The 18,547-nt window shown below is 51.0% G+C and overlaps 1 protein-coding gene across 12 annotated transcripts in view; it reads right to left on the reverse strand.

Moving 5' to 3' along the window:
* AGAP1 (ArfGAP with GTPase domain, ankyrin repeat and PH domain 1) overlaps nt 1-18,547 on the reverse strand; it is a 556,588-nt gene that overhangs the window by 364,941 nt on the left and 173,100 nt on the right. For all 12 annotated transcript variants that reach the window (XR_016394007.1, XM_089916180.1, XM_089916184.1 and 9 more), the window contains exon 2: nt 5,457-5,515. Coding sequence is in view for 11 of the 12 variants with exons in the window: in XM_089916180.1 (XP_089772306.1) it covers nt 5,457-5,515 (59 nt within the window). In the remaining variant the exon portion in view is untranslated. The remainder of the gene's footprint in view (nt 1-5,456; nt 5,516-18,547) is intronic.

Here is an 18,547-nt window from a genome sequence, read left to right on the forward strand (position 1 = left end):
GGCTACAAGGACACTGCTCGAGGTCACCGAGGACTTCTGTTTCTAAATCCCCTGGCCCTCCCCTTGCTGCATCACGGGAAGCTGTAGAGGAGATTCTCTTGCTTCAAACTTCCCGCTCTGGGCTTCCTCTTCAAATTACCCCCGGCCCACGCTGGCTCCTTCCCTAGACCTCCTAGATTCCCTAGATCCTGGATTCTAAGTACCCCCCCCCTCCAACCAAGGGAGCCAGGCTACATCCCACCTACTCCCAGTAAGCTATGGATACCCACTCTCATTCTCCAGCCCCACCCCCTCTCAGGTAAACCCATACACACCTACACTGGTACTGAAACCTCACACGTCCAGACCTTACCGTCCTCTCCCCAACTGCTCAGCATCCTGCAATCACATCACCACTCAGACTCCCAAGCCAGACACCTGGACGCTGTCTCCAATTCCCACCCCGCCCAGATGTTCTTTTGAGGGTCTCCACACACACACACCCACCCCCACCACGGGGCAGGCTGTGCGTCCGTCCGCTGGATCCTGGGAGAGCCTTTAGCTTATCTCCCTGCCTGGGAGCTCCCCCTCTTCGCCCAGAGAATACCAGAGATTCTTTAAAATTGACACTGCAAAGATGCGACTCCCTCATTTCACAACTCTCGGGAAGCCTCCCACTGCCTGCAGGCCAGAGTCCAAGTATTTCATGAACAGACAACAAAGCGTCTCCCTCGAAATCCTCACGATCAATTCCGCTGCAGGCACCCAGGTCCGGCAGGGACCACACGAACATATCACTCACCTGGGCACCCCTCCCTTCACCTGAAGAGAGTTTTGGGTGGTTTCCCTGCTTCTCGACACACCCAGAACACTTTACACTGACTGCTGACGCTCTTGACGCCACCCCCCAGTACGCTCGGGTCCCCGAAGACCAAGAACTATGTCTCTGATGCTGGCAAGGACACCTCTCTGAATGCCTACACTCAGCAGTGTCTCCGGCCCCAGTAAAGTGCCGGTAAACGTGGGGTGGTTGGAGGGATGGAGGGATGGATGGATGGAACGGGGGGTGGGGGGTGTGCTTGGTTGGCTGGATAAATGGGTGACGGTGCCACTAATGAGAAGAACAAACATAAAAGCGAACAAATTTGCCACGAGATTGTGGAAAGTAAGTTAAAACCTGATCTAAAACCCTGAACCTTCCTGTCCCTCCCACTGTCACGGTCCTTTCTTCCTCAGCTTCCGACTCCCTGCTTCGTCCTCGATATGCCAGTGACCAAACACCATCCTAACAGGCCTTGCAGACTCCAGACGCCTAGATCGTTCCACATCAATCACTGCCCAAAATAATACTCCTACTCGTGGGTCAGCAATCGGTTCACATGTCACCTCCTCTGAGAAGCCTTCCTAATGCCACAGCCTCAACCGGTGCCTCTCCCCAAAGCTCCCTTAGTGCCCTCCTCCTAACGCTACCTGGCCACTTACCTCTTTGTTTTCCCAGCATCGGTATGTGGGTCTGACTCTCTCCAGTGCTGACAAGGGACTGGGTCTCGTTTGTGTCTGGTTCTCCACCCCCCAGCATTGCCCACGGCGGACTCCTAGCAACACTGGGTGAATGAATGAATGAATGAATGACACTAACGCCAGTGAGTAGAAACGAGATGCTTTATTACTACAGCTCCAAGCCCCAGACTATGTGGACGGATCCTAAATAAAGCTGTTTCCCTTCCTGATTTGACTGATGTCTTCCCTTCGCTTTGGGCCTCTATAATCTGAGAATTTCTACCTATTAATTATTCTCTTGCTCAAGGGTACCTCCTGCTTAGTCAGCTCCACGCTGAGAAAATCCGAAACAGTAAAAGCCGCAGAACTGAATGTTTAATTAAGATCAGGCTTTTTCTTTCCCGAGGAGGAAAGTGTTCAAAATCACTGTTCAGTCTGTGCTTTCTGTGTGTGGCACTATTCCCTCCTTCTTACATGTCAATGATTTGCTAAGAATTTACTCACCCCTTCTAGGGATCAAATCACTCAATCCCGGGCAGGGGCGGGGGAGGTGTTTTATTTGGACTGAATGGCCATCTCATACACCTTCTTATGTTTGCGCACCGTGGGCATTATTTTAATTTGAAACACTGGCGGAAACTGACAACCAGCTGTGAGGAGGAAATAAAGTGAGGGATGAAAATGCTCTTTAAGCTGTAAAGCTGCACTGGGATCCATGAACTGCTACTGGATACAAACTAGAGAGAACGGAATCAGGCCAGTCTGGGTCTACAGGCTCGGGGAGAAGCAAGGTAACATGGGAAAAGGTGTCCTGAAAATCACAGAACTGTGTATTCTGGTGGCGACACGTCATCACACGGGCCCGGCATCCTCTGGGCAGGGCTGTGAACAGTCACATCACACGAGGTGTCTTTCTAAACTGAGTTCTCTACTGTCCCCACACTTCACCATGTACCAGCTTATACACGTGGTTTGCTGAAAATAAAATCGAGGCTTTTGGTAAAAATCCCAGTTGAGAATTCAATGAAAACGCGCAAATAGGATATGACGGGTTGCTGACAGACGCCCACCTCTACAGGCCAGGGATCTATGGAGTGGTTTCCTTTCCCCCCCAGAGGTAAGTGTTCAGCACGTGCTGCCTAGCACAGGTCTGCAGGGACCCGAGTGTGGACCCAAAGCAACTGGCCCCCGTCACACAACCTCAGGAAGCATATAGCATGGCACTGCCACTCTTGAAAAGAACGCAAACATTGGGGAATTCCCTGGAGGTCCAGTGGTTAGGACTCCTTGCTTTCACTGCCGAGGGGCCGGGTTCAATCCCTGGTCAGGGAACTAAGATCCCACAAGCCATGTGGTGGGCCAAAAAAAAGAAAAAGAAAGCAAACATTGACATTTTTTCTCTGACAGATTCCAGATGGTTTATGGCCCAACATGACATAAAGAGTCCATTTGAGGCTTGCTATTATGTCACTGAATTGCTGTGTTTCTGAAAGAGTCAGGGGTTCCGAGGGTGCTGACCTAAGGGACCACCTGTCCCGGGTACTGTACCCAGGTAGGACACAATCGCAGCCCTGTGGATACACAGAGGCTGCCCCGAACAAAGGAGCATTTCTGTAGACGCTGGGAACGCCTTAGCACAGAAGGGATCTGCTGAGGAGGCCAAGCTGCCCGCTGCACCCCCCAGCAGGGGGATGCCTGGCCCAGAGCGGAGCTGGCCGTCCTGCTGGAGTCTGGGCCGTCCCCGCACGGGTCGGGGGCAGGGCGCCTCCCCCAGAAGAAGTGCAGAATCCTCCCCGTTTACTTCTCCGTGAGATGGAGTCCACCGCTCCTGTGAATTCCTCCCCATTTACTTCTCTGTGAGATGGAGCCCACCGCTCCTGTGAATTCAAGCCAACTTTGTGAGAGTTCTGTTTTAGGATCATAAATCCGCACCACCGGTTAACACAAGCACCCCTACACCTCCAAGCATTGATTCCAGAAAACTCATGCTTTTGAAATACCAGCAGAGAACAGGTTTTGGTAGGAGGCGTCCTCAGTCACGGGCTGCTATGCGGGCTCTGGTAGAACCCTCACCACCTTTAACTCCCCAAACTGGGTCTAAACCACGGGCCTTGACATCCTTCAACTTTAAACTTCAGCTCCTCCCTTGCACTGGCCACACTTCAGATGCTCTACAGCCGCACAGGGCCCATGGGTGCCACCCTGAAGACAGAGAACATTTCCACGTTGCAGAAAGTTCTGCTGGCAAACTCCAGGTTCAGATACCGGCTCAGCGTCTCACTAACCAGGGCTTAAGATGTGAGGCTCCGCCCCCGATGCCTGGGGAGTGGGGACAACAGCACCACCGGCTCAGGACTAAAGGTGGCGGCTCCACCCAGGAGGTACCCCACGTCCCGCACAGAGCAAGTATCGTCATCATCAGAACACTGTTCCCCTTGCTTTACTCCGACGGCAGGACCCCAATCTTTGGCTCAAGAGGCCGCCTCTGAAACTGGGAAAGCTCCCTGGAAACCTCCAAGCAGCATCCCTGGCCGCGCAGCCGCGATTGCTGACGTCGCTTCCTGACAGTGTCCTGCGGGATTCGCTCTGTTCCGGGGACAGCGTCACAGAGCACAGGGGACAGAGCGGCACTGTCCCAGGGCTGGGCTTGTGGAACCCGCGCTTCTGGAACGGCCCCGGAACCGTGGGCCCCTTTGCCTCCCCCCAAGGAAGGAGCCACCGAGAAAGGTCAGACCTGCTGGGAGGAAGGAGCGGGGACGAGAGGGGAGGGCAGGGGGCCTGGCCTGGACGCCTGGCAGTGGCAGCGGGGTCACACATCAGACGCCCTCGGGCCGGGGGGATGTCAGGGGGCCTGCCCACAAGCCCTCCCTTCAGGCCTTAAGTTTCAAAACCTGTTCTTCCCGGTGACACTGGAAGTCACAGACACACTTGTTCTTGCTCCATCTCCTTGTCTCGGAGGGAGAGGCCAGAAGGGGCCTGTCCCCCACCCCCCCCGAGTCCACCCGCAAAGCACCGCAGGTGGCTGGGGCCCCGGGAAGGGCATCTGAGGGCCTCTGGGGTCACCGGGCAGACAGGCTGGAACTGCTAACAAACCCTGGGGCCTCAGAGAAGGGGTACGTGGCGGGACAACATGCCGAGGCTGAGGGCCCAGGTGGGCCGAGCAGAGCAGGCCGAGGGCCTGGACAGGATGAGCTGACCTGTTGTCACCACGGTCAGTCTGTCACGTGAGAAGTTTAAGATACACACACACACACACACACACACACACACACACACACGTCCTCCAGACGCCGCGTATTTCATAACGATGTGATTATGTAACAGTTCTAGCTGTCCTTTCTTCCATCCCCAAGTGCGGGGGGCGGGTGACGTGGGGAGAGGCTCAGAGGTGTGGCTGTTAACGGATCCAGTCATTTTTTATTTAAGTCAATTTAAATAGTGTCACTGAAAGAGTACTTAAAGTTCATAATAAAAACAAAACTTTAAATTTCATGCTACTCCTTTGTAACACAGTATACAGTCACATTTTCTCAGTGATGAATTATAATTACATCTTGATGCCTCGCTACAGAGACTGTCCATGACATCCTGCAAAGGACTAATGAGCTGTGTGCGTGTGTGCGCGCGCGTGTGTGTGTGTGTGTGTGTGGGACAGTCTCTCTCTCACACACTCAGATACGAGAGACAGTGGTGGGTGGACCCAGCCCCGCACACAAGGCCACCTGCCTGGCCGTCTGTCATGACCGTCACGGGCGCCCTCAGGACTCCAGCCCTAACCTCAGCTTCACCTGGCCCCTCCCCAGGACGCAGCAGAACACGGCCCACCTCTGGGCCCCAGGGAATGAGAACCCTCACGCCCACCGGGATGCGGGCTTGGGGCACTCACAGGTCACACCTCATCTCTTCCTGAGCCCCCCTCCAAGCCCCCCTCCTGCAGGTGAGGAATGACCACGCCCAAGGCCAGAGCAAACACTCACCACTTTGAGCTCCGGGACGGATCGACTTAACGTCCATTCCTGGCTGTTCACAAAGGCATCTGTAAAACAGGAGGGTAAAAGGAAGTGAGATGCTGAGACTTACCGAAGTGCAAGGTCAAGATACCCCCAAGGTGCCAGTTTTCAAACGGGAAGGACACCGAAGACGGTCCAGCCCACCCCTAGCATCACTTCCACCCAGAGAAGCTGAGATGTGCCTGGTTCACACGGCTGTTCCGATTCCAATCCGTGTCCTGCCTCCTAAAACGTAACACACGCTCCAACAACTCCGAAGTCCTGCCCCAGCCCTGTAGGGTCCACCCTGCCCAGGGGTGTTAAGACCCTTCCTATCGCGAATGTGGGCAAGTGTGAGGACGAAGGAAGCTCCTGGCTTTCCTGGAAATGACCCTGTAGCCAGTGAACTTTGGGCCTTTTGGGTTTTCACTAAAATACTCACTTGCCTGAAATCCCCCCAATAAAGTTATGGTAGGTGATGGTTGGAAAATCCAAGTGTTTACAATACAACACTATGGTTTAGAAGAAGACTTTCAAGCTGGAGTTTTGATCCTCAGAAACATATTAGACACTGAAGGTCCAGTGAGAACACCTTGGGATGTGTCAGAAAGTCAAGGGGGAGGACTTCCCCGGTGGCGCAGTGGTTAAGAATCCGCCTGCCAATGCAGGGGACACGGGTTCAACCCCTGGTCCGGGAAGATCCCACATGCTGCGGAGCAACTAAGCCTGTGAGCCACAACTACTGAGCCTGTGCTCTAGAGCCTGCAAGCCACAACTACTGAGCCCGTGCGCCACAACTACTGAGCCTGTGCTCTAGAGCCGCGAGCTACAACTACTGAAGCCCATGCACCTAGAACCCGTGCTCCGCAACAAGCGAAGCCACCGCACCGCAATGAAGAGTAGCACCCACTTGCCACAACTAGAGAAAGCCCGCGCACAGCAACGAAGACCCAATACAGCCAATAAATAAATAAATAAATAAATAAAGTTATTAAAAAAGAGAGAGAGAGCGCTGTTGCTGTGCCTGTAACAACCCAAGGCTGGTTTCGTACATTTGGATACATCCATGTAATGAAGGCTAAGTCGCCAACAGAATGTTTAAAACCCCAACGTACCAAAGTGCAGCCATCCCAAAGCTATAGGGTTGTGTGTGTGTGTGTGTGTGTGTGTGTGTGTGTGTAAAATACCCACACGAGCTTGTCCATGCTGCGAACACTTCTGGAAGGATAAAAAAACTTCACAGTTGCTGATCTAGGGTTAGGGAACCAGGTGGCCTGGGGACAAGGTAATGAAGAGATTTTCTTTTCATTGTCACCTTTTGGTACCTTCCACATTTTCTACCATCTGGCATGAAAAAAAAATTCAATAATATAGTTTCTAATAACCTTAATAGGAAAACAAAGAGAGCAAAGTGGGAATTAAAATGAGCTCCATTCACTAATGCACGGCCGGTATTTAAGCACGTACCACCAAAGATGTTTATCACAAGTATTACATACTCATTATAAATTAAGCAGGGCTCCATTAAAGGAAGACGCGTATTACATAAACACTGCAACAATGTGTGTGGTGCCTTCTTACTTGCAAACGTATCTTCCCTCGAATGGAATATATTTGTTTGTGGCAACTAGCTTAGTAAAATTAATGCCTGATCTACCTGACCAGATTAATAAAATTAATGCTTGACTTAACCAGAAAAACACATCTTCAGTTTCTAAAGATTTACTTTAAAAATGTTCATCGCCTCCATCATTGCCCGGGCAGGACTGAATGCTGCCTCCCAAGAGGCTAAATGAAACATAACAAAGATGCAGCAGAAGACGTACACACCAGATACTCCTTCACGCTAGTCCTCTATGGATCGGGACCTTTCTGTGGGCTGGACTCCCTAAGTGGGAGTTACAGGGATGACAGTGCAGCCCCTCTGGAAGAGTTCATCACGGGGTGAGCAGGGTGGGGACCATGGCGACCAGACCAGCCGGCTGCTATTTAAGTCCCACGGTGCAGCAATCCTTAAAGGATAAACACACGTGCGTCGGGGGCACACACCCAGCAGCCTGTGCGTGTGTGCGTGTATGGCAACGCGTGTATGGGAAAGCGTGTGCACGTGCACGTGTGTTCTCAGAGCAGCTAGAACCAAAAGTCACGGAAGATGTGTCTCATTCCAGAAGAGGCCATTCTGCGCTCCACTCAATTCCCCCACTTGGAGTAGAATAATCTTAAGAAAACACATTCCCATGCGCTTTTGAAACGCTACTGGACTTGAATTTTGAATAAAACACACCCAGTAAGCGCTGACTGACTGCTTTTAGCCTGTCGGGGATACTGAAGCCCCTTTAGCTGTCGTCACTGGGGGCCAGTATGCTGGGCGTCCTCTGTAATGACCCAATACCGTTTAGGAAAAGAAGCTGGTTAATCATTCCTTATCATTAACATGGCTCCACTTCAGGTTACATTTTATCTTTTCAATTTAAATCATAATAGTGAAAAGAAATTCTCAAAGAACACCAAGATTAGGGAACCTGAAGTAACAGGGAACTTTTATCAGGAGTGAAGAACCCAAACTATTAGCTTCTTCAGAACAGAAATCTGAAGGCAGTTGGAGAAAGAAAGTGACCTCCCCCCCACCCCCCCTCCCCCCCACCCCCACCCCCCCACCCTCGCCTCCAAAGCAGACTCAGGGACAGGGCCTAAGGACACAAGGGGAAGTTATCAGGATGGAGCAGGAAACCAAAACTGCTCAGCACTCGGGGGGGGGGGGGGGGGGGGCGGGGGACGACGACGACGACGACCTGTTAGGAATTTTAAGCAGAAATTCTCGGCCTAGTTATTCTGAGTTGACGACCAAAACATGAAATTAAAGGAAAAGACACCAACCCCCTGCTGTCTCACTGGTGTGCCCACAGGTCACACGCATGGCATATTATTTTAGGACTTAAGAAAGGGAATTCTAAACAGTTAAATGTGGATGCCAGTAGAATTCCTTCCTAGCTTAGCCCTATATTAAGATAAAGTCCAGCGAAGCTCAGACATGAAAATGCACTGTATCCACACAACGCACACTTTTTAAAATAAATTTTTTTATTTTTATTTTTGGCTGCGTTGGGTCTTTGTTGCTGTGCACAGTCTTTCTCTAGTTGTGGCACGCAGGCTTCTCGCTGCGGTGGCTTCTCTTGTTGTGGAGCACAGGCTCCAGGCGCACAGGCTTCAGTAGTTGCAGCACGCGGGCTCAGTAGTTGTGGCTCGCCGTCTCTAGAGCACAGGCTCATTAACTGTGGCACACGGGCTTAGTTGCTCCACAGCATGTGGGATCTTCCCGGACCAGGGCTCGAACCCGTGACCCCTGCATCGGCAGGCGGACTCTCAACCACTGAACCACCAGGGAAGCCCACAATGCACACTCATGATACTGAGCAAAGAGGAAGCTGCCAGACCTACACTTTCAAAGGCACAGGTGCTTGGGGTTTGGACAATTCGTGCTGAGCCCCAAGAAAAATGCAATTCAAACCACCTGGGTCATCCATTCACGGCGTCCTCAGCAGTTTCTTTGTCTTTACGATTCTGGTGAGTGATGACGGAGCAGGCTGTGCACGTGGGGCACGGGCATAAGGGGAATCTCTGCACCTCCCTCTCGATTTTGTCATAAACCTAAACTATTCTGAAAAAATAAGGTCTCAAAAAATGTAAACTAATATATATGTATATGTACAAATACACGCACATGTATAATATACATGCACATACACACAGACACACAATGTTATAAAGTGCGGAGCCCGGACCCCACCCTGCAGTGGCCAGTAAAGCGCAGGCGCGGAAGGCGGTTGAGACGGAATGTATTCACAACACCACACTGTATTTATTCCTGTCTTGGTCCTAACACTGCTGACCAGGCGGGTCACTGAGTGATAAACGTGTGTACACACACAGCGCTGCTGGAGAGCCAGCTCCCGGTGCCGCCCGGCCCGGGGGAGCCCTGAGAGCGGCGGGCAGCCTGGGCAGAGGGCTGGGCTCCTGCAGATTCCAACCAGCCTCCACCCAGAGGCCGTCTTGACAAATGGAACCACACACCGTGCACCTGGACCACCAGGGTGTGGTCAGCTCTCCTTAGCATCCCGGAGACCCCCTCTTACTCCAAGCGGAGGGTGTGACTCGGGCTTTCTTAGGAAATCTGAAAGCGTGATGCAGGAGGAAAGCAGAGATTATACAAACACCAGGAGAAACCCTTCTTTGGGCCAGTTCCGCCTCCTCCAAGTAGACCTCCTTCCTCGTCCCCACTGGCTGCTGTTTGTTTCCCATGCCCACGGGCACCCCTGCACCCGCATCAATCTGGTTTCGTCCTACTGAGGAGCAGGGTTGGCCCAGCTGGGCCTGCTGACCTGCAGGGTGAGGGCAAGCAGACAGCCTTCCACGGAGGGGCACAGACAACCTGGAGCTGGAAATAAAAGCCACACGGCAGAGGAAGGAGCCTGGACCCTGCAGCGGCCCCCGATCCTGGCCGGCCTAGGGGCCCCTCACTGCACCCCATACACCCCAACACACTGGCGTGCACCCTGCTGTCCCTGAAACAGCCTGAACCCTCTTCCAGAGGACACTCACAGATCAACCCTTGACGGGGCTCAGGAAAGCATCGTAAGTGAATCCCAAAGAATCGCAAAGTCCCTTCCCGGTTCTTTTGAAGGAGACACAGTTACAAAGGACACGGGCTTATTTCAGAGAACAGCCTCTCTCCCCAGCAGCAAAGCTGCTTCTCTGAGCCACTGGAGAAAAGCAAAGATGCAGCGAGGCCTTCTTTCTGGAACCTCCCTTTCCAGGACCACCTTCAGCCCCACCCTGGCTGCTCTCGGTGACAGGAACAAGACCCCGGACCCCAAAGAATGCAAACAGCTCCTGACACCGACAGATAGGAGAACAGGCCTAAGACCATCGGGGCAGGAGCTGCAGAAACAAACAAAACACAAATCCAATGACAAAGCTACTCGGCTGTTTATTTTTATTTTCACTCCCAGGAGAACTGTCTCCTTTCCCTTGCCTGGACTTTCTCAAAATTCATCCTGACTACAAACTCCCTTCAGTCTCCGCTTGCTAAGAACACTGAGGAACTCAGCTCTGGTCTGTTTTCAAAATTATTCATATGCAGAACCGCACATTTAACCAGGAAATGTAAGGCCCTCATTTTACTACACACACAATAGGCACTCTCACTCGAAAGCCCTAATTGCTCCCTTTTTTAACAACCCCCTCAGACCAAAGAGAGAACAAATGGGGTGGTGGGGGGAGGGCAGGGACCTGATTCCCAGCTGCTTAATTAGCAACTTGCTGCCCATGGGGGATCACAGACAAATCACCTAATTCCTAAATGCTAGGAACACAGGTGAAGAAATGGTCCAGCGAATAGACAAAATCATAATGAATTTTACACTGCGTAGAAAGCCCCCCGTTTTCCCCTTGGTGCTACTGTATTATTTTCTATTATTACAGCACCAACTCTTCCACTCTCTTAGAACTGATAGGATTTTGCAACGTAGCCCAAAAAAAAAAAAAAAAAAAAAAAAGAGTACTTCTTGTCCTTCAGCATTTTCCTCCAATACCTCGGAGTTTATTTAATTGCAGGGCATGAAGATGGCTACAGACTACATTAACCTCTGGGTTCCAGCAATAACCAGGAACCCTGCGTTAAGATCTACCAGGGAGATTACCCCTTCATTACGTCCATTTCCGCTGAGCCTGGACCAAGCAGTTACACTCTGACATTCAGAAAAGCATCAAAGCTGTGGTTGGACTTCCTTCTTGTGCACTTCATGTCAAAAATGAGCAACATGGGGCTTCCCTGGTGGCGCAGTGGTTGGGAGTCCGCCTGCCGATGCAGGGGACGCAGCTTCGTGCCCCAGTCCGGGAAGATCCCACGTGCCGCGGAGCGGCTGGGCCCGTGAGCCATGGCCGCTGAGCCTGCGCGTCCGCAGCCTGTGCTCCACAACGGGAGAGGCCACAGCAGTGAGAGGCCCGCGTACCGCAAAAAAAAAAAAAAAATAAGAGCAACATGTGAGAATAAACAGCAATCTACCGGCGTAAGAGGACACCTCGATGAAAATGATTGACTACGAAGGACAATCTTAGCAGCCTATCTGGTAGGGGGACTAAAATCCTAATAAAAAGGGATGTGTTTTATTTTCTCCTTGTATTCCTGCCCTGAACAAGAGAGTGAAAGACTTTTCAGGAGCATAGAAATCAGAATGAACAAAAAGCATAAGTCTCCTTTACAAAATCAAATCAAATCTCTTTTGCGATACAGGCAAAACAATGCCATTTTTCCATCACAATGAATTTGGTCTGGAGACAAATGATTTCAGGAATTACAAACAAACGAACAAACACCTCAGAAGGAAAACTGCCCTCAGTACGCATGACTTTACCACTGTCTATGCAACGAGGATCAACCCTGCACAGGCCCCGATGAATGAAGTGCAGAGAGAAAACAGAAGAGAGAGTCTCAGCGACATTTACGACTGAGCTTGTGATACTGATGACCATCCCGAGCACTGCTGTGACCCAGGCTCACTTGATGCCACAGCAGCGTGGGGACAGGCTCTCACTGCTCTGGGCTGCCCGGTGCTGCTGGAGAGGAGCGGTCCCTAGTGAATGGTCAGGCCAGCAAATCCCTCCCTCTTCACCTGCTGTGTTCCCCCAGGTACACTCCTCACCCCATCCTGCCCCAGACTCACCTGGGACACCTGGCAAAGCTGGCAACAGGTGAACGTCAGCCAGGACCCATCCTATCCGAACTTCAGAGTCTGCATCGCTAACCAGCTCTCTCTGGATTTCTTTACTCCCTCTCTTTACTCCCTCCGCTTTCCAAACTTTGCTAAGCAGATGCGGCCAATGTAAAATTCCAATGTCAGGGATTCACACCGTGGACTGTGGGAGCCCTGCTTCTACCACCTGGCCCCAGCTGTCCTAATGTCCAGGACCCCAGAGGAGCACAGGGAACTCGGCACGGGGAGCCAGAAGCCACGGGCTGACGGTGGCCTCCACCTTCTTGGGTGATTTTCTGAGTCTCTCTAACACTGCGTTTCCTCACCGGTAGAGTGGAAGTCCTTCCCCTCCACTGGAAGAGATGATGTAACCCCTCTGCTAGCAAAGGGCCCAATCCCCACAGTGGAAGCCCTCCTACGGCCTTTGGGGGTGTGATCAAGGAGCAAAGCTGCTGGTACCCCATTGCCTGGGTCCCGCAGCCTCTGTTGGGACCACAGGTGAGCCTGAAATAGCACGGGGCCCGAAAAGGCCTCATCAAGCCATCGAGCCACAAGTTATGAGCTATCGGCATTCAAAGCAAGCCATTAACTCTGAAGCAGGTAAAACCCGCTAAAAGGTACTGCCGGTTAGTTTCGATCCCAGGCCAATTTATATCACACTGAACCTCCTGGAATTGTCATTTTGTCGGTCAGAAGTGGCTGAGTAGCAATTTCATGTGGTTCACGCTATAGCACGTGAGAATGCAAGAGGAAAAAAATGTATCCATGCAGTATGATGACTCATATATAGCAGAAATGCTGCAGGGCTCTAAAAGAATCCTGAATTCACTGTCTCTCAGCAAAAAACAAAAGAATCAAAGGAACACAACAAGGGGTCTATGGTAAACCAAGAGATCTCTCAATGGACTTGAACTGAGACCATAAAGCCCCACGTCCTGGGCCCCCATCCTGGCAGCAGGAGAACCTGGCTAAGGACCAGGGAAGGGCCAGCGTCGCTCCTGCTGAGGCCCCCCGTCTCCACAGCTGTGTCCTTCCTCAGGGTCTTTCGCAATCGGCTCCCAGCGCCCCTCGCTAGACAAGGGCGCTCGTCTTCACGCACACTAACCCAGCCCCCCTCTGGCTCCTGGGCTCACTCCCGAGCAGAGCTACGGGCTCATTTCTTCCTCCAAATTCTCACGCAGAAGCACAGCACGTGGCCACGATTAGACCGTTACGGTCTCTCCTTCCCCCGCAATCCCGTTTGGATCCAGTGGCCACGAATACAGGTTCCAAACAAACCTCCCGAAATTATATTTAAGGGTTAAAAAAAGGACCCTGAAATCGCAGGTGACTTTTTAAAAATTACATATTATCTCCGGGATTGAGATGTTTGTTTGAAACCTTAAAGTTCACAAGAAGTTTTTTTTAATATTCTTTTTAGCAACAGAAAAGTGAAATAGCATTTATTTTTAAAGCATTCAGAATCCCAAAATATAAAGGGAAACAACAATGGGAAAAAGGAAGCACAGCCCCCGAGAACAGAAGCACTGGAGGAGACCAGGGCTCCCGTTGGGCCTCGTTTCCGTGCTGAGACAGGAAACGCATGTCCCTAATAAAATAAGAAATCCATTTCAATGCAGCAGGGAAGACCCACACTGCAAACTGGTTAATACATTAATACACTGATGACTCTCAACTGGAGGGTTTAACAGAAGCTCACTGGCACAGTTTTCCATGGGGTGATTTAATTTCTTATTTGAAAATCCCTGAGTCTCTCTAAGAAATGGAATAAACCATAAACCCTTGGGATATAAGATTCGTTCCAGGCTTCCCTGGAAGTTCAAGTTGCTTTCCAGTGACCTCAAAGACCCAGAAACCAATCTCCCACCCACACGTTCCCTGACAGCATCCAACCCCTACTCCTAAGATGCTCCCAGGGCAGGGTGACTCACGCCAGGCCACCAAGACGCCCCCAATCCCACCACCGCAGACACGACCAAGGGCTTGTCATACCAAGCATCTTCCTTCCCCTGAGCCCTGATTTGACTCGGAATCGTTCTCCACGAGACCAGCCTCTAAGGGGATCCTTTCTCTTCTGCCTAAGGAGCGCCCAAGGCAAACGATGCCTGCCCAGATGAGGTCCAGGGGACGTGCGAGCTTCTGACTTCTCAGAGGATGGCTGATTCCCTTCCCTGCGTTTCCCCCGATGGCGTTCCTACATGCTGCATAAAGCACCTTGCTCCAGAGCTCTGCGAGAGCACCACTGCTATGCTGGGTGTGTGGAAAACGGCTTGAAAGACTCGTGTCTGAGGATAAGGAGAGTAGAGGGTGTGAGGATTTGAGAATGGAGAGGAAGAAAACGTTCCTTTCCTCCTTCAAGTATGAAAACTGATGCCTCTCTGCAGCCCAGAGGGGGAGCAGGGCCACCTATAAAGGACCCTTCTGTGCAGCCCTGACAGCTCTGTGTTTCGTATTTCCTTCAGAAGGACAAGCATTTCATTAGCTGAGGCCGCTCCAGAGTATTTTATTCATAAACAACACAGCAGTCCAAAAATCTGCGCAACCTGATTCCATCTGATTTCTGTTCCACTGTCATAAATCCAGGGCGATAGTGGGTTTTGCTGCAGATGTCTTTCTAGAGCAGGCTTTGGATCCCCAAACAGGATAATCCTATGGTCCTCGCTCTGGTGAACCCAACAGACAACATGTAAGCATTTCCACGCAAACAGACAACAGGCCGGTCTCCAAGCTGAAGTTAGGGGCCTTCTATCAACACCAAAGTCCCTAAAAGAACCACTCTCGGGGGAATGTGAATGGGTGCAGCCACTGTGGAGGACAGTACGGAGGTTCCTCAGAAAACTAAAAACAGCATTACCATATGACCCAGCAGTCCCATTCCTGGGCATATACCCAGACAAAACTATAATTCAAAAAGATACACGCACCCCTATGATCATAGCAGCACTAATATTTACAATAGCCCAGACAGGAAAACAATCTAAATGTCCATCAACAGATGAATGGATAAAGAAGATGTGGTGTGTATGTATGTGTGTGTGTGCACGCACACACACACACACACACACACAATGGAATATTACTCAGCCATCAAAAAGAATGAAATCATGCCATTTGTAGCAATGTGGATGGGCCTAGAGTTTATCATACTAAGTGAAGTACCAGTAAGTCAGAAAGAGAAAGACAAACGCCATATGATATCATTTATAAGCGGAATCTAAAATATGACACAAATGAACATATCTATGAAACAGAAACAGACGCACAGACATAGAGAACAGACTGTGGTTGATGGGCGGGGGGATGGTTGCAGGCGGAAGGAATGGGAGTTTGGGATTAGCAGACACAAACTATTATACATATGTGTAGGATGGGTAAACAACAAGGTCCTACTGTAGAGCACAGGAAACTCTATTCAATATTCTGTGACAAACCGTATGGAAAAGAATATGAAAAAGAATATATATATCACATAGGAAATGTTCAACCTGGACTTTATGAGGACTTACAGCTGAGCCCCGGGTAAGAGCTTCTGTAAGTGGGAAGATTAACAAGAAGTTTTAAGTGATGGCTGGTGTGATTAATAATTGTGAGACAGTAACACTGGCTGCCACACTAGGGTCCTGAGACAAGGACCCTCAGAACATACAGAGCCCCACCACTAAAATGCCACCTCATGGCCAAGGACACGCAGCCTCCTGGCACATCTAAGCAGTGGCAAAATGTTGTCATCTCAGACCAAAGTCAGAATCCTACATATTTATTTATTTTTTTTTTCTTTTTGCGGTACGTGGGCCTCTCACTGTTGTGGCCTCTCCCGTTGCGGAGCACAGGCTCTGGACGCGCAGGCTCAGCGGCCATGGCTCACGGGCCCAGCCGCTCCGCGGCATGTGGGATCTTCCCGGACCGGGGCACGAACCCGCGTCCCCTGCATCGGCAGGCGGACTCTCAACCACTGCGCCACCAGGGAAGCCCCTTGAATCCTACATTTTGAAAAGATTTTAAATTGTAAACAGACTTTAAGGAGTCTTTAAAACATTTTCACACCTACAAGGAAACTGCCCAGTCTTCGAAAATGAAAATGTTTAAATAAGGACGTTTTATGAAAAGGTGTGAGCCAGAAATTGCCAGACAAAATAAAATCAGCAGGTTAAATTCACAGTCATCTTTCTGAGATAGGTTACAGCTTGTTTTCTTATTGAAGTTTGAGTCAACACATGAATTAAAAGGTAATTTAAAAATATATATTTAATATTTATTTTGGCCGCACTGCGTCTTAGTTGCGGCATGCGGCATCTAGCTCCCTGACCAGGGATCGAACCCGGGGCCCCTGCATTGGAAGCGCGCAGTCTTACCCACTAGGCTGCCAGGGACGCCCCAAAAGGTAATCACTACTATGCAGCTTAGATGTTGCTGGTGGGCAACAACCACTTTATTTGTGAAAGTTAAGACAAAGCTGAAAGAAGAAAATTTTCCTGGTTAAAATAAATCCTGGAAAAAAATAGAGATGGCTTAGATATTTACAATTCATAGGCTGCACTTCTGTCAGTCCTGTGCTGGATATAACTGAGCCCAACAGTTTTAATTTCATAAAGAATTGCAAACAGTCAGTAATATTTTTTACTTCTTGGTGCAATCAATGTTTATAATAAGGGATGGCTTGGTAACAGATAACAGTGAATCCGGAAGACGACTACAGAATGAGCAGGCAGAATTAACTCTTTCCCTACTGCCCCTGAATTTCGTCTAAAAAACCTGTAAGGTTGGTAGACGAGCGGAGGCCACGTGGCCAGCGGGGCCCAGGACCACACAAGCCCCGCAGCAGGGGCAAAAGGCACAGAGCCTGCTCTGCGTCGGTTACCACGGCCTGCCCATCGCCGTCGGAGAATCAGCATTCCATGCGGGGCGGCAGGCGTCACAGGGGTGTGTGGCATGGATGTGCTCAGCCACTTCTGAGCTGCTTCACAAGGACTAACCGCGTGAGACGGGAGACAGTAACCAGCACTTCTCCAGCTGGAGGTGGGAACTCCTGCTTCCAGAAAGCAAGTCAGTTAGCCTCTTCGGGCCCCCATCCCTTCCCCTGTAAGACACGAGGCCTGCATCTGGTCCCTTTGGCCCTCACGGCCTAGAATCTTCTCTTCCAGGACCTCCTTCCATGCAGACCCACGGCGGGCTGGTGCTTAGGGCAGGCCCAGCCTCTCTCCATTTAATGGGCCTGCGCTGACCGAAAGGGAGGTTTCAGTGACCCTGGTTTCTCAACACAGCCTCATAATGGCCTTTGGCTAATATAACCCTTGACTTAACGTCGATAAAAGCAAATCAAAACAAAAAGAGCTGGGATATTTCTCTTTATAAGGTGGAAACAGGGCTCATCTTGAGTTAGCATGAATGATTTTTCCCACAAATAGGTCTGCAGCCCTTGCACAGGAAATGGGTGGTGATTTCACGGTGCCACTACCAATTCTGTGGCTGCATTACAAGATTAAAATAAATACTGCCCATTAGGTTGTAATGTCCAGCAAATCTAATCACGATATTGGTAGAATGTCCGTTGAGTCAGCTGAAAAACACGGATCGATGTCTCCTCCCTGTGGGCCCGGTCCAGGGCCTCCTGTCTGAGAGACAAGTATGCAGACTGCCGAGTGCAGAGATGAAGGCCCACCTCCATCGTCACACCTGTGTGTCCACCGTGCACTTCAGGAGCTGCACAGCTTCTGGACCCCTCTGTCACTGACATTCAGGGCCAGTACTGGTCACGAGCAGTGGATGAAAAATTGGAAAACAGAGCAACTGTGCCAACTCTCTCTGCACTGCTCAGGGCAGTGCCCGTCGCTGTACTGCTGATCCTGGCAACCCCGCCCCACACGCACGCACCATCTCGGCCCTCCCCTGTTCTCAGCACAGAAGAATTTCCAGTGGTTATACACAGAAAGGGATCAAAACCTGAAGTCCACAACAGAGGGGCTGGCGACGGTCACACCCGTCATCTGCATCCGGCCTGACGATGCTGCCCAGCATCTGTGCAAGACCTACCTCGGTCCCCTGCTTAAGAAGCTCCTGGGGAAGACAGCCACCACCCTGCTCCTCTCCTCTGCTCCCCGGGCTGGGTGCCCAGCGGTCTCGTCACACACATGCACCTGCGGGACTCGCCACCCACTCTTATCTCTCTCCCCAGCAAGGCGCCCCGCTGCACCTCACCCTGTGTCCTGATCAGCTCCAATTCACACGGAACAGGCACGGCTGTAACGGTATGTAGGCTCGGGTGCAGACTGCACAAAATACAAAATCTGCCTTTGCGTGGAAAAGCCCCAGGGCAGATGACGTGCGATA

The sequence above is a fragment of the Delphinapterus leucas genome, chromosome 8 (genome assembly GCF_059928025.1).
Source record: "Delphinapterus leucas isolate spDelLeu-1000000601 "Yukka" chromosome 8, BTC_Dleu_Yukka2, whole genome shotgun sequence".
NCBI classification, from domain to species: Eukaryota; Metazoa; Chordata; class Mammalia; order Artiodactyla; family Monodontidae; genus Delphinapterus; species Delphinapterus leucas.